The sequence below is a fragment of the Chiloscyllium plagiosum genome, chromosome 17 (genome assembly GCF_004010195.1).
Source record: "Chiloscyllium plagiosum isolate BGI_BamShark_2017 chromosome 17, ASM401019v2, whole genome shotgun sequence".
Classification (NCBI taxonomy): Eukaryota; Metazoa; Chordata; class Chondrichthyes; order Orectolobiformes; family Hemiscylliidae; genus Chiloscyllium; species Chiloscyllium plagiosum.
Genome location: NC_057726.1, coordinates 20343328 through 20360500, shown reverse-complemented (window position 1 = coordinate 20360500; position 17173 = coordinate 20343328). Strand labels below are relative to the sequence as shown.

At 39.0% G+C, this 17173-nt stretch overlaps 1 protein-coding gene across 1 annotated transcript in view; it reads left to right on the top strand.

The window, feature by feature from the left end:
* Positions 1-16767, top strand: part of si:dkey-246g23.2 (solute carrier family 66 member 2) — a 149182-nt gene extending 132415 nt beyond the window's left edge. The window contains exon 4 of the mRNA XM_043707508.1: positions 11325-16767. Within this exon, the coding sequence (XP_043563443.1) occupies positions 11325-11499 (175 nt within the window). The 3' untranslated portion in view covers positions 11500-16767. The remainder of the gene's footprint in view (positions 1-11324) is intronic.
* The last annotated feature ends 406 nt before the right edge of the window (positions 16768-17173 follow it).

The window sequence follows — 17173 nt, the reverse complement described above, 5'->3', positions numbered from 1 at the left end:
GATCCTTGTGGCACTCCACTGGTCACAGGCCTCCAGTCTGAAAAACAATCCTCCACCACCACCCTCTGTCTTCTATCTTTGAGCCAGTTCTGTATCCAAATGGCTAGTTCTCCCTGTATTCCATGAGATCTAACCTTGCTAATCAGTCTCCCATGGGGAACCTTGTCGAACGCCTTACTGACGTCCATATAGATCACATCTACTGCTCTGCCCTCATCAATCTTCTTTGTTACTTCTTCAAAAAACTCAATCAAGTTTGTGAGTCATGATTTCCCACGCACAAAGCCATGTTGGCTATCCCTAATCAGTCCTTGCCTTTCCAAATATATGTACATTCGGTCTCTCAGGATTCCCTTCAACAACTTGCCCACCACCGAGGTCAGGCTCACCGGTCTATAGTTCCGTGGCTTGTCTTTACCGTCCTTCTTAAACAGTGGCACCACGTTTGCCAACCTCCAGTCTTCCGGCACCTCACCTGTGACTATCAATGATACAAATATCTCAGCAAGAGGCTTGGGAATCACTACTCTAGATTCCCACAGAGTTCTCGGGTACACCTGATCAGGGGATATATCCACCTTTAACCATTTCAAGTCATCCAGTACTTCTTCCTCTGTAACCTGGACATTTTGCAAGATGTCACCATCTATTTCCCTCCAATCTATATCTTCCATAACCTTTTCCATAGTAAATACTGATGCAAAATATTCATTTAGTATCTCCCCCATTTTCTGTGGCTCCACACAAACGCCACACAAAGGGTAGAGTCCTTGAATCTGTCTATCTCAACCTTAAGGTTAATTCTTGACAGATTCTTGTTCAGTATGGGAATCACGAGTTTTGGAGAAAGGAAAGGAAAGTGGTTTTGAGGAATGTCAGCTCTGCCTTGATCTATTGTGTGGTGAAGTAGGCTTGAGGGATGGAACAGTCTACTCCTGTTCTTGTTTCTTATGCTCTTATAGACTGGCATCTGTCATGCTGGGGGTATGAGAAGGAAACCAAGACTGATCAACCAGTTAGCACTTCAAGCTGAAAATAGATGCAAATGCTTTGTCTTTTACACTGATGTTCTGGATACCCCATCATTAAGAATGAGGATATTTATGAAGTCTTCATGTTAGTTGTTTAATTGTCCACAATCATTCACATCTGGACATGGCAGGACTGTAGAACTTAGAATATGATCCATTGGTGGTGAGATTGCTTTGCCTTGTCGACTTATTGCTGTTTCCATCGTTTGTACCCCTTGTAATCCTGTATTGTAGCTTCACCAGGTTGTCACCTCATTTTACTGATGTCTGATGATACACCTGGCATGCTACTCTACATTTTTCATTGAAACAGAGTAATTTCTTGGATTGATGGTGATAGTGGTGCCAAGCCATGAGGTTACAAATTGTACATGAACGTAATTCTGCTGCTGCTGATGGCCTATAGTGTTTCAATGATGCCCATTTGAGAGTTGCTAGAACAAAACAAAGAATTGTGGACATTGGAGATCTGAAACAAACAAAAGCAATAATTGCTAGAGAACCTCAGCAGGTTTAGCCGCATTTGTAAAGAGAAAGCAGAGTTAATGTTTCGAGTCCATTGGCCATTCTTCAGAACTGGGTTTCTCTTCACAGGCTGCCAGACCTGCTGAGTTTCTCCAGCAATTTCTGCTTTTGTTTTTTTAGAGTTGGTGAATTTGATCAAAGTCACACAACACGATGAAGAGTATCCTCATTGTGAAGATTGACTTTGTCTCCACAATGACTGTAACGACTGTGAAATAGTCACTCCTACATACACTGTCATGGACAGAGACTACTGTAACAGGCATTTTGATGAGGATGAGATCAGGTATGTTTTTCTCTGTTGTTGGTTTCCTCACCTCCTCCAGACCCAGTCTTGAATCCAAGTCCTTTTGCACTCAGCCAGCTCAATCACTAGTGGTGCTGTGTATAGAAGTAGTCTCAGTAATGGATGTTGAAGTTCCCCACCCTGAGCACATGCTATGACTTTGCCGCACTCATTACTTCCTCGAAGTGATGTTAAATGAGGAGGAGCAGCACTGAGTAATCAGCTGAGGGGATTGGAGATTAGTTGTAAGTGGTAATCAGCAGGATATTTCGTTCTCATGCTTAATCTGATGCCATAAGATATCATGGGATCTGGAATCCATGTTGATGACTCTTAAGGCAATACCACTGTGCCTCTAACTCTGGTTGGTCTCTGCTGGGGGTGTGAGCAGTACTTTCAGGGTTTTGAACGAGAGTGTCTGGAACATTGTAAGGTATGAATCAATGAGCATAACCATATAAGGCTGTTACTTGAATAATCTGTGATACAGGTCTCCAAATTTTGAGAAAACCCCACAGATATTAGTAAGGGGGACACTGCACAGTCAACAGGACTGGATTTGCCATTGTTGTGTCCAATGCTTAAGCCAATGCTGCATGGTTCATCTGTCTTCACTCCCTTTTTATAGACTTTGTAGCAGTTTGACACAGTTGCATGACTTACTAGGTCATTTGAGAAGGCAATTAAGAGTGGATCCGGAGTCACATGTACTCCAGACATGGTAAGGGCAGCTGTTTTCCTTCCCTGAAAGGTAATTAGGATAGATGTTAATCAGGTACAGAGATCATTTGATCATTGTAGATGGCTTTCTTTGAAATCAGTTGCGAGTACCCTTAATTCACGACTGACCGAAAACTCCCAACTCAGTGTAATTTTATTATGGAAGTTGAGATTTCGATGTTCTTCAGTGTTGGGAAATGGAGCATTTGTATATACAGTGCTCAAATCAATCATTTACAGCTCAGGGTCTAACATGCTGGTAAAAGGTTTGATGTCAAATAAACGTACACTGTCAGAGCCAAGGTGCTTACCCTTAATCTCAGTTGAACACCATTAATCTCAGAACAGTGACAATATCTTTCCAAACCAGCAGCTAATGTCCAGAAACACCAGCAACTCTATTTTCCAAAATGGGCAATTTTATATATGAGTCTTGAATGCAATGGAAAATGGTGAAGATCTGCCTAATTTTCATGTAGTCTAGGTTAGAGTGGTGCTGGAAAAACACAGCAGGTCAGGCAGCATCCGATGAGCAGGAAAATCGATGTTTCGGCCAAAAGCCCTTCCAGCACCACTCTAATCTAGACTCTGATCTCCAGCATCTGCAGTCCTCACTTTTGCCTAATTTTCATGTAGCATAGTGATGGCTTCTGTTTCAGAATTGGAGCTCAAACTTATTCGTGCTATCATTTCTGAATTTTACAGGCCAAGAAGTTTGAAAACAGTGGCTACTTAAACAACGGTCAGTACGTACAGAGAGATATTGCAGAGTGTATTATAGAATGGCAGAAGTAAGTACATCCTCATTTGGAATAGTGGAGGAAGAAAGAGGCAAGTGTCAGGAAGGTTGCAAGAGTGGAAGATGACGGTATTAAGGACAATTCTGGGAACATTGCAAGTGTATTATAGAATGGCAGAAGTAAGTACATCCTCATTTGGAATAGTGGAGGAAGAAAGAGGCAAGTGTCAGGAAGGGTTGCAAGAGTGGAAGATGCCGGTATTAAGGACAATTCTGGGAACATTGCAAAGGCTAGTGTAGTCGAGATGGTGAAAGAAAATATTTCAGAGAATGAGGAAAGGGGACCTGAAGAGGGGAACCCAGTGATGGAGTAGTGAGATGAGAAACAGGTTTGTACAGGAGGTCACCAGGATTCCAGCGTCACACAGAACTAGAGGAAATCAGCAGTGGTAGGGAAGAATTTTAAAGTGAACACTATAATCTTTACATGATTTCTTTTGATCATAGGAAGCCAACTGAGCTTGGTGAGGATAAGGAAGATGGAGGTGTGGGTTTTAGTGTGGGTGGCAACATGAACTAGATGGATTGTATGCCTGATATATTAACAAAGCTAGAAGTAGGGAGAAAACATATATTGGATATGTCAACTGTAGAGAGCTGGAAGGATTCAGAGGTAAGTTGGTTGAATGTAGTGATGACATTAACAGGCACTAGACAATATGGCCCTAAGTCAAGTAGTGAGCACATCTATGTCTGGGAAACTGCAGATTGCCAATCAAGACAACACCCTGAGTCCCCTGAAGTGCCCCTGTTCTAACAGGTCAACAAAATTCAGCTTCTACCAGTATATTCTGAGTTGTATGCAGTACCTCCTGCAAGCTGCAGTCCCACTCTGTCCATTTACAGTTCTCTGAATGACAAGCTCCTGATGCAGCTTGTGCTGATCATATTGTTCACTGTCTGACCTCCAATCAAAGGCAATTGGGAGGACACCCATTCTGAAAAAGTATTTGAAAAAGTGTCCAAAGCGTAGCAAGTAAAATCTCGGGAGTACTGAGTATTTATTGCAGCATCTCCAAATGTTTTAATTGGTTGCTGTTGTGTTTCCATTTTGCTTTTACAGTTGGGTTTCAGGAAAACTGGGAAAGCCAGGAATGCAGCCTTAAATCTGAATTCTGGTGAAATATTTCTCCAATTCTGTACTTCATGTATAATTAAAAGAAAACCTACCTCCCTGAAGAAAGTTGAACACAAATGGCCCAATGCATGTGGAAGGCAAGAGTTTAGACCTACCTGCTTCCTGACAGACTTATATTTTTCCCACTTTTAATCCCCCTCACCCATTTACACTCAAACCATGCAGTTCTTCCAAGTTAAAATTCCTCTCAGCTCTTTAATTTAGAATTTTAAAGGGAGTAGAAATACAAACTCTAAATTAGCCTGACATTTTTTCATTAGATGTAAACTGAAGGTGCTAAATTTCTACTTATCTAACCATGACTAATGACCTACTTGGAAGTGCAAGGAGCCTAAAGGAATATTAAGTTGCTTCTAAAGTACTACAGATGAAACATCAATACTTTCCATGTATTTCCTCATTTCTGGAGCCTGAAGTAAAACAAGTGCGTTGTGTAATGTGTCCAATTCTTCAAATTACAACTTTGCTAGAATATTACTGGCAAGGATCATACATTATCAGTAGCACTTTATCAAGAATACTTTAAACAGATTTTTTCTTTCTTTTTCTGTGCCCTTATACAGAAGGACTTGTATCTACAAGTCAGGTTTTTCCATACATCCTATGAGACAGCAAGTGCAGCAATCATTTCCAAAACTTTGAAAACCCTGTTGCACTTAAATGATAATTATTTTCAAACTTTTATGGCCTTTGACTTTCATAAATATTGCAAAAGTAAACCAAGATTTCTTTAGCAAGTCGAAATGTGTTGACAGTTGGTAAGGTGGCTTAAAAAATACCTTGTTGAGGATAAACAGGAATGGGTCTTGCCAGTGTTGCCCGCATCTTGTAAGTGAATTAAGAAATATTATATGCTTCAAGGAGTCACTCAGTTGACATTGTCAGGGCACAATTTTAATTTTAATTTGGAGGTAAGAAGTCAAAGTAAATTTCCTGCCAAGTGAAAATAGCAGGGAAGATTAGAACCCAAGAGAGGTCAAAAATGTAATCAAAGCAGTTTTTTCTTCATTTCCCTTGTGAGTCCCAGGCAGATATTCCACAGTTCCTGATAAGAAAAGTGTAGGCTTTTGCTGCTGTGCATCTGCTCACCCTTTCCACTCCACCTCCTCACACATTTTCCTGGAACATTATTGGACTGGATCGGTTGCCATTTTTGTCACCTCCCCAGTCTCAGTAAGCAGTCTCCTGATCATGTGATTTTTTTTTCTCTTGCGACTTCCCAGTGTTTTCACAGCCAGAATAGGCTTGGAAGTCACTAGTGGGATTTAGGTAAAAACAATGACTGCAGATGCTGGAAACCAGAGTCTAGATTAGAGTGGTGCTGGAAAAGCACAGCAGTTCAGGCAACATTTGAGCAGAAAAATCGACATTTTGGGCAAAAGTCCTTCATCAGGAGACTGCTTACTGAGACTGGGGAGGTGACAAAAATGGCAACCGATCCAGTTCAATAATGTCCCAGGAAAATGTGTGAGGAGGTGGAGTGGAAAGGGTGAGCAGATGCACAGCAGCAAAAGCCTATGCTTTTCTTATTCCTGATGAAGGGCTTTTGCCCGAAATGTCGATTTTACTGCTCCTCAGATGCTGCCTGAACTATGCTTTTCCAGCACCACTCTAATCTAGACACTAGTGGATTTAAATGAAACTTGGGCTGAAACAATTCATGCTGCATTTCTTGTACAGCAGTTGAGTCACTAATTACATCTGGCCTGGAGGTAAAATTAAGCTATTGAATCTATTATCCATCACTGATGTAAATGAGTCTTTAACTACATTGTAAATACTATAAATCTTGAAGTCATGCCTGTTATTGCTGTGCTGTTTTGTGTTTTTGTTCTGTTGTGGGTAAGACATCACAAGTTACCTTTGAGTCGGCTACTTAATAAGACATTTCACTATCAATCAAGTATTGCAACAATAATTTAAACTTTCTAATGTTGACAGCGTTTTGCCTTCATGACAGTGTTTTCAATGCCATACAGGCACCTTAGAAATACCACAATCCTTCGATGAACAAGTGGGAGATGATTTCAATATTAGATCTACATGGGTTTGCAGCCTTAACATTGTTGTGTTCCATAATTCAATTGAAACATTCATTGAAAGTTTTGCTGGCTTCTTTGTTGGATCTTCCAGTCAGCAGCTAAGTCAAAAGGTCTGTATTGATTCCTGGTATCTGATGAGTTAATTCATCACAACCCGGATGATGTTAGGCCACTTTCATTGGTCTCTGCATGCACTACTTACAAATGGAAAATATGCCAGTCTTTCAGTGTTCTCTGTAGGAAGTGTGCATGTGTGAGAAGGAACATTGGATTCAGTAATATTATCTGTCATACTAAAATACATTGGGCAGCACAGTGGCTGAGTGGTTAACATTGCTGCCTCACAGCACCAGGGGCCTGGATTCAATTCCTGCCTTGGGTGACTGTCTATGTGGAGTTTGCACATTCTCCCCATGTCTGCATGGGTTCCCTCCCACAATCCAAAGATGTATAGTTCAGGTGAATTGGCCATGCTAAATTGCCCATAGTGTTAGGTGCATTATTCAGGGTAAATAAGGTAGGGGAATGGGTCTAGGTGGGTTACTCTTCAGAGGGTCAAAGTGGACTTGTTGGGCCGAAGGGCCTGTTTCCATGCTGTAGAGAATCTGATCTAACATTAAGTATTGTTTTGGAAAAACACTTTTCCCTTGCAGGGTCTCAGTGCTTTTAGGAGTGGATAATAGGATATAAATTTTGTGAAGAAAAATTGTTCAGGGCGCATATTACTTTAGATAGCATGAAAATCTGTATGTTTTGTGTAACCCTTTATAATTTATCCATTTCATCTAGTAGTTTGCTACTGCATTTGTAAAGGTAATTACGTATAGTTTGAAATGCTTTATCTGGTGTAGTAATTCTGGTGACATTTAATATCAACTAGGCAATAAATCAAGATCCTTGTAAAGTCCACCTACATTTATCACAGCTGAAAGTGCATCCATTCTAAGGATTTTATGTATGTTACCAATCAAAATTATGAAAGTATGATTTGGTTACATGTTTATGAAGGTCAAAAACTCTTCACAAGAAATTAGATTGTGCAGAAGGTATAGCGAAGAGCAATACACATCTCTGGGCAAGTTCAGGAGAAATTAATGTGGAGAAGATTGTCACTGCCATCAAAAGCATCTGTTTCTGAGGTGCTCTCACACACATTTGCAGAAACTTTATTTTCCTGGGATTTTTATCGTTCTACACAGGTATGGTGTATGGCAAATTGAGCTCTTGTGAAACTCATTCATTCTCAAGGTCACTAATGTTGCAGATTCTAATTCAGTAAAAATTTAAAGTTTAACTGGGCTAGAGCCAGATAAATGAGTCAACAATATATCTGCCCCAAGATGATCAGAAGCTAATCATTCTTTTGACAGTGATTGAATCCATACTGGATCTTGCTATGTAAACGTCATTTAATAGTACAAGAGGACCTGTGAAATTTCAATTTAAAATTGCAGTTGTTCCTTATCATTGTTGCTCTCAGTTCCCAGTTAAACAAATCTTGATTTTAAATTTCTCATCCTTGTTTCAATTCCTTCAATGAATGAATTAGCTGATCTTATCTCTGTAATCTTCTCGAGTTCACAATCCTCTAACTTCTTCCTCCAATTTTGGTCTGTTGTGCACCCTCAGTTTTAATTGCTGCACCATTGGTGGCCACGCCCATAGCTGCCAAGGCTTTGAGCTCTGGAATTTTGTCTAAATCAATCTTTGACTAGGTTTTGGTACCTATCCTCATATTTCTTAGGTGGCTCAGTGTTTGATTCTGCTCCTGTGAAGCACTTTGTGATGTTTGACTGTGTTAACAGCACTGTATAGTTACAGTCGTAGCTGTCACAAACAACAGCAATTTTAGGCTGAGCTACATTTGAAAAGTAATAGTGAACCGATTTGATCCAAAGAGAATAATGTGTCTTGTGTTGCAAGAGTGATTGACCATTGTGACTGAGAAATAACCAGGGTTGTGCTCAACCCCCCCTATGTGCCTTTCTGATGAATTAAATCTCCAGAACTATCGAAAAAGGTAGTGAGCAGCGATGTAGGATTTTCTTTTGATAATGCAGTTGCACTTGATTATTGTCGTAATGAACTATAGAGAAACATTTATTTTTCATTTTAATATTAAATCTCTGATGTTGGTGACAGACAATGCATAAAAAAAGCAAAGTCAGAGAGTTTAATATTTGAACTGAATGGTAAGTCTTTGTGTAATCTGGCATTAGCCCAGATTCTGCAGTTTATTGATTTATATCAGAGATGAAAAAACATGGGGACAGTGGGAGAATTTGAAAGTCCACAAAACGTATTCACACATGGGATGATTAATTGGGAAAATCCGCTGCCTCAAATGGAATGGAAGTGGTGAGATACTGCTTCCATAGTTACAGGGTGGTTCTCTCCAATGCATGCTGATGATAAGCTCATCAGAGGGCATGGGACAGAAGCAACCTGTCCATGAAGGAGCAGCGATCAGTTAGGTAAGTAATGATGGTAAGTCTGGTCAGGACGAGTGTAGGTGGAAGGTAGAAGGCAGTTGCTAAGAAGTTTAGGGAGGGAGAAGGAGGCTACAAGAGGAGACCAGAGAGGAGAGGCAATCTGCAAGAATGTTATGGGGGAGATGGAGGTCACAAGAGGGGTAGCAGGTAGCCTGCAGAGGAGAGTGAACTTGTCATCAATGAGATACTCAGCTAACTCAAATCCAATTTAACTTTAAATCAATGAGACCGTGAATTCTTTGCAAATAAATGTGGAATCTCCAGTTTAATACTACGTTATGTTCAGGAGCTACTGGACTTGGGAAAATTATACTGTATCCTATTGAATTGAACATGGTTAATTACTAAATTTAAATCTGGGATTAAGATCGGAGATGCAATATAAAGGTTGTAAGTGCCTGGAAAAAAAATTTGCAGTTTTGTGCACATTTGATGGAATTGCATTAGTTGTGATCTTAAGAAAATGTCTTTCAGGTGATAGTTTTTTGTATGCAGAAGTGTGTGTGTGGGAGTTCTTTTGAAAATAAAATTTCTGTGCTAAACCTGTTGCCTTATATTGATTTAAAGATTGTACTGTTTGGGAAGTTAATGCTTTCCTTGTATTGTGGCATTAAATTTAATGAGGAGCTGGTTATTAATAAGAATATTGATGAATCACTATAATTCTGTTAGTGAGCTTTGAGAAGATTTGTAGCTCAGGTCTGTATGTAAGCTTGCTCACTGAGCTGGAAGGTTCGTTTTCAAACATTTCATCACCATACAAGGTAACATCATCAGTGAGCCTCTGCTGAAGCACTGGTGTTACGACCCACTTTCTATTTATGTGTTTAGGTTTCCTTGGGTTGGTGATACCATTTCCTGTGGTGATGTAATTTCCTGTGGTGATGTCATTTCATGTTATTTTTCTCAGAGGATAGTAAATGGGGTCCAAGTTGATGTATTTGTTGATAGAGTTCTAGTTGGAATGCCATGCTTCTAGGTCTAGCTCCTAGAAGCATGGCATTCCAACTGGAACTCTATCAACAAACACATCAACTTGGACCCTGTTTGCCACTCTCTGAGAAAAAGAAAAGGAAATAATATCACCACAGAAAATGATGTTACCACAGGAAATAGTATCACCAACCCAAGGAAACCTAAACACATAAATAGAGAGCAGGTCATAACACCAGTGCTTCATCGGAGGCTTACTGATGATGTTACCTAGTATGGTAACAAAATGTCTGAAAATGAACTTTCCAGCTCAGTGAACAAACATCATCCATAGTTCTGCTTTTCTGTGAATCCAATTACTGCATATGTCAAGACAAATATGGTAGTATTGTTACTAACTCATTGCATCACCTCATCAATTAGGTGAGAATGAAAACGTAGCCCTGGAAAATCAAAAAATAGCCCTCAGAATATCGAAGAGGAATTCTTGAAAAACTTATTTTGTCTCCTGCATCATATATTTTGTTTTTAACACTTTGCATTAAAGCTTTTGGGAGTGAATTTAATTACTACTAGGAGAGTGGGGGATGTAAGTGCATGATAGTGAAGAAGCACTGATTCTGCATCTTGTTTGAAGTTCCATTTCCTCAACTAATACCTCGAAATAAAAAAAAATGGCAGGGCAATAGGGTCAAGAACCATTGAGGATGATGTATTATTATTAGAAGGACATGAAATCTGAAAAGGTTAGAAAAACAGAGATGTAAAGGTCAGTTTTATTACTCTGGTACAATGCAGAAATCCTAGTATGACATATGTAATGTATTATCAATGGGATGTCAAGATAATTGACAAAAGAACCAGAGGAGGGAGATAAGATAAGCAGGATTTGTTTTACACAGTGAGATGTTATAATCGAGAATGCACAGCCTGAAAGTAAATTGGGAGCAGATTTAGTCATATATTTCAAAGAAAATAATTTAATATATACCTATAAAGCCAATTTCCAGGTTATAGGAAAAGAGCATAGGAGTATGTCTAATTGAATACCTCTTTCAAAGAGCAAACATAAGCACAATAGACTGAATGACCTCCTTTGTGTTGTGAGGTTCTATGGGGATAAGTTTTTTAATCGCAAAAATGGAGTGGGTTTGATTAAGATAGGATTTTTTTAAAAGAAACTCATATCTGTTTTTAATTCCTGAAGTGTCTTAATAATTTTCTTATGTTAACAGTACTACATAATTTACAAATTGCTGTAATTGCCATTTAATATTATATTAAATTAGTATTTGACAAATCACATTACTTGAATGCAGCATATTAATTTTCACTTCTTTCAAATCTTTTCTTTTCAGTGTGAAGATGGTGTTGTTGTGGACCCTGGGTGATATCTTTAAGACAACCTACTTCATTATTAATGCAACTCCAGTACAATTCTGGATTTGTGGAACTGTTCAGATTTGCATTGACATTGCAATTTTCTTTCAGGTGTTCATCTATGGACAAGGAGATCATGAAAAATATATGTAACAAGATTGCATAGTGACAGAGAATGGCTGCCTGGGTAGCAAAATATGATGCACAGTGTGGCTTTAATATGTTTTTCTTGCCATTTCTATGGAAGAATATCTTGTGCTATCACAGTATTGAAAGTATCCAAAGTGCCTTAACCAAAAAACAACTTCTGCCATAATTTATTTCCTGTTGCTGTCCAAACTTTCCAAACATAAACCAAATCATACTTCCAACATGTATGAAGATGTCTTTAAATGTCTCATCACTTAGCTATCAGCCAATGAGAACAGCAGCAACAAGAACAGAGAAGTATTCACCATTGTAAATGATGCATTAAGGTCTGACATGATGATTGTCGCATGTTTATTTGAAATACTGAAAATAGTCTTGTTTGATGACCTCTCCACTGTTTTATTCCATTTCTACTTTCTCTTTGTATTTCATTGTCTTCTTTTAAAAAAATCAATTATGCAGCTTTATACTTGGCCATTCCCCAAGCAGTATATTGGTTAGTAATCAGCCATTTGGTACAGCAACTAAACATGAAATTTAATTTGGTATAATATAAATGCGCAGTGAAGCCTTTGAGTGAATAATTGGAATAGTAACCTTGAATAACGAGTGTCATAAAAATGGGCATCATTGCTGAAAACAGTTCAGATTCTAAAACCTATTTTTATTGGAAAAGTGTTTTAAAAGATATTTCCAGCTTAGTCAGATATTTGTTTAAGTACCCTAAAGGAAAATAAAGCCTCCTTTTTGCCAAACTGTTAAGACAACAAAAAGAACATTCTGTTATAAAAAACTAACTCTTATTTAGATACTAATTTAACAGTTCAACATAAATACACTCATTGTACCACTTCTGGCTCAAAAATACTCTACACATTGTGCCTCGAGCAATACTTCAGTCATTAGATCCAAAGCTTGTTTTCTTTTGAAATATTTCTTGTCTGTCTGAGATGGAATTTAGGGATTTTTTTTTCTTTTATGTTCAGAGGTGACTGTCTGCCTCCAGTTTGCAGAAAAGATGTATGTGTGACTGTGCTGCCTTCCTGCATTTGCCAATGTGAGAACCAGGTCAATGCAAGCCTTAGCCTCATTAAAATGCGATGCTTGTTAGGCACAGAATGGCTATAGATTGACTTATGAGCTGAGGTGGCATATCAGATTAGGTCAGTTTGGTGAGACGAGGTGGATTCTTGATTCAAAGGTGGGTCTCAAATGGGGCAGGAGGGCAGCTGATGGTAGATTCACAAGGAATACTGTGTGGAAGTCACTCTGGTTTGTTGGATTGTTTTGTAAACTGCTACCAGGGGTCTCCTAAGAACTGCACTGATTAGGCTTCATAGCACCCCCTACCAGTGGTGCATACCTAAAAGTTACCATTGAGTCCCAGAGCCAGCCATTTCTCATACTCACACATTCTCCTGCCTGTTTCAGGTGGGCAGCATATTCACACAATAGGTGGGCTGCCTGAAAATTCCATTGGATCACTCCCAGCCAACTCCCACTCCCACCCATCAAACTGATTTTCAATTGCTGGCCATTTCTTTTTCCAGCAAAGAAAGGACAGCCAACAATTGAGATTCGCCCTCAATATTTCAGAACAAGGGCTCTCAGAGTCATAAGTGTGGTGCTGGAAAAGCACAGCAGGTCAGGCAACATCCAAGGAGTAGGAAAGTTGACATTTTGGGCATAAGCCCTTCATCAGCCTTCAACGGCTTTCAGAGTTATGTATGAGCATTGTTTTTTTTTATTTTGCTTCTAACACTCACTTTAAGCTGTGAGCAAAAATTGGAAAGAAATAACAAAAAAGAAGTCTAATAAAACACTGGGACTACAGTAGCACATGAATACTGTGGCAATGGGAGCAGGTTAGATGCTGCAAACGTACAGCAAGGAACTCACTGCCTTACTTACCAAAGCTTATGCAAGGCACAAGTTCAGTGTGTGATGAGACATCCCCCTTTTACCTGGAAGAGTGCAGCACCAACAGCATTCAACTAGCTCTTCACCATTTAGACAAAGCAGTCCAATCATCAACATTTTCTCCCTCTACCACCAAAGCAGAGTGGTAGTGGTGCGTAGCATCTACAAGATGCATGGTAGCAATTCACTCAGATCTTTAGCTAGCATGCTCCAACACATGATCTCTACTACCTAGAAGGATAGAGGAAGCAGATACATGGGAAAACCATCATCTGCACCACCATCTGCCAACTTGGACACTTGGATGCCATGCTAGCTTGGAACTTTATCATGTTCCTTCACTGTCACTGGGTCAAAATCCTGGAACTTCCTGAATACTATTGCTGTGGGTATACCTACTCCACATGAACTGCAGCAGTTCAAGAGGTAACTCATTCCTACCTGCTCAGTGGCAACTAGGGATAGTAATAAATGCTGACCTAGCCAGCAATGCCCACATCCAATGAATGAATTAAATAGAAATATTCAGTTTGTCAGCCAGTAGCTGCAGAGAGAAAAATATAGTTAACTTTTCAGGCCAATGACCATTCATCAGAACTCAGACTCCACAGTATTTTGCTTTTTTATTAACTAAAAGACTGTTACTACTTTAATTTATCAGTATCAGCATATTTCCCTTTGCCTTAACTTTTAACAGACCAGAGTACATTATGTGGAGTTCTATTATCTGATCAAACTATTAATAAGAAGTTAATTCTAATTGTGAAATCCTAAAATTGTAATTGCAACATTTTACTGTTTGAGAATCCACATCAATTTTACCCATTTCCCTGGTGCTGTTTGATGTCATGGTATCAATTTGAAAATATAACATTTGTTTTAAACTTCTTTCCATAACTGATTAGTTCCTTTACATCAGGATATGAAATGCAGGATATTCTCAGCTGCTTCACCAAATTATCATTATACCTTTGGGAAGAGTCTGATGGATCCATTTGAAAAATGCCTAAACATTTGGGGAAATCCCATTTATCCTTTTTAAGGCTAGACCCTTCCCAACCAGTATTTCTAAGCAGGTTCATTTGTGAATGGGAAGTCAATGTGTTGTGAGTTCCTCATTCCAGATTTCACCAGTGCAAATTTGGATGTGAGTAGCCCGTTATATGAGGCATAAGAACCTTCAGTTTGCCAGAGATGAGGATTACCAGAGGAACTAGCCCCAAGGGATCGATGAAACTGATAGAATTGCATGGGTCTCTGAAGAGCAACACCATCATTTCTGAATGAAGTTTGGTCCTGGGCTTCATAACCATCCCCTCTTCTGACCTTCCAGATGGAAATCAGTTGAACTTGGCAGGTGCCTATAGTCAAGCTCATGCTCCCTAACTTAACCAAGCACCAGCCTACCACTGCAACTGTGAGAGTGTTAGTGCTACACTGTGTCAATGGTGAAATACCAGAGTAATTTTTGCAATTGAAACATTTATAATTTGGGGGTTCTTACGTCGGCTTTTCATTTATTTTCATCTATAACATTTTGCACAAATATTTTTTTAAAAGTATGCTTCCAATATATATTTATGTTACATGAATAAAGTAGAATCTACTAGTGCAATGCAAAAGTTAGTTAGATGGTTTGTGCATAGGCAATTATAGATGGTGAATTTTTTTTCCTCACCATTCAGAAAGGTTTGATTTCTTAGTTTATGCTGTTACAGAATGTCCTGTCAGTGATTCTCAGGTTCAGCTTCACTGAAATCCAGCAGGGCTGGGCGACTTTCTATTACATAATTAATTATGTTTTGTGAACATGAGTCATACACTGACAGTGAATTTACCTAAGATGCCAATGCCAATTATTGTTTTACAGATTGACTTTGGACTGTTACCTAATACATGCATCCATAAGTAAAGATGATATTACATTAACAACTGAAAGAATGTTATATATTGATGTGCTTTGTCATTGATTGACATTAATCCATCATTTCTTTTGCCAAAGCCTTTTAATAATTTAAGAATGTTGATCCTCTTTGGCTGTTTTAATGTACAGATTCTTGCAATATGCAGATACAGTTTTCTTGTGTAGTTCCTGTCAGTATAATCTGAAACATGTTGGTTCTATCCTTTTAAATGTTGTTCTCATAAATAAATATCTGCCATCACTGCAGGATTGATTTCACGACCCATTCTGAAATTGTAGCCAGGCGCTTAAAAAAAAAATCATGTAAAATGACTAGCTTTAATATAACAATGTAGCATTTTAGTTCAGCTATTCATTCATTTATGCATGATAGACTTTTACATTCAGCTTGATAATAATTAAAGATGCTTTAATACAGAACAAGTATTCTTTGAAGGCATTCCTGATACAATGTACAACTTACGGTGACTGAACAAGTTTGTACATATTTCTACTGGATACCGCAGTGAATTTCAGGCAGTGGCTACTCTCAGATTTTAGGTTATACTGACAGAAACAACACAAGACAAAGTTAAGCTAACATCTGATTTATGCCAAGAGAAATATCTTGCACAACTAAAACTTAATCTCAGCTGTGTGAATCTACATTATCTCCAAGTGGTGGTGCTTCACATCTAGTTTCCACTGATGAAATTCTCTGTCATTTTATTACTTGGAACATGTTGTAGAGAATTTCAGCTACTTAGCTAATTATCACTGGCTGAAACAGGATTGCCAGAACAAACAGTTGGCAGTGAAAAATCTGAGACTTCCTTGACGATGTCCAGTTTTGCTTTGTATGCTGCCAGTATCACTGGAGTCTAATCTGTGAGATATCTATGACATTTCTAGATTTCTCTGGTTGGATTCTATAATACCACCTGTTGTATACAACAGAACCAATGAGCTTTTCCCTAGAGTTATGTCTCACAGTTCAGTAAGTGTTACTCAGAAGAATGCAGGAGGTGGTTTTGTGAAGATGCCAACTTTGCTAACCTTGTCAGATGAGCTGATCATGTTATTGAGCTACAATGTTATCAATCCTATCTGTTGAAGCCCAAGCTAAGATTCTCAGAATTTCTTCAGATGTGTGCTCAAACATTGCAGATGAGTTTATATCAATCTATGCAAATAAGTATCTTTGTTTCTTTTGAATCCTGTGGGTCAACATAACTTTTGATAATGTTTATATAAACTATCCTGTTTATCTTCAAGTACTGTTTTGTAAAGAAGAAAGAAATTTGTTCAGACAAGTAAATGTCATTGTGCAAAATAGCAGGAGAATGCTGCATTTGATGTCATGCTTAATATTCCATTGTTAATATGGATAACAGTATCAGATTGCTGTATTAAAGCACTTTGTAAAAATATTGATCTTTGTTCATATCAGTGAATCATTAATTGTGGATTTTCCAAAAGCAATTTGGAACCCCGCACTGCCCGGTTCTACCTCCGTCCCAAGATTCACAAGCCTGCCCACCCTGGCCGACCCATTGTCTCAGCATGTTCCTGACCCACTGAACTCATTTCTACCTACCTTGACACTGTCCTATTCCAGATCAGTGGTGCTGGAAGAGCACAGCAATTCAGGCAGCATCTGAGGACAGGCAAAATCGGCAGCATCATGTCCTATTCCCCCTAGTCCAGGAACTCCTCACATATGTTCGAGACACCACCCATGCCCTCTACCTCCTCCAAGACTTCTGTTTCCCCGGCCCCCAACGCCTCATCTTCACCATGGATATCCAATCCCTCTACACCTCCATCCGCCATGACCAGGGCCTCCAAGCCCTC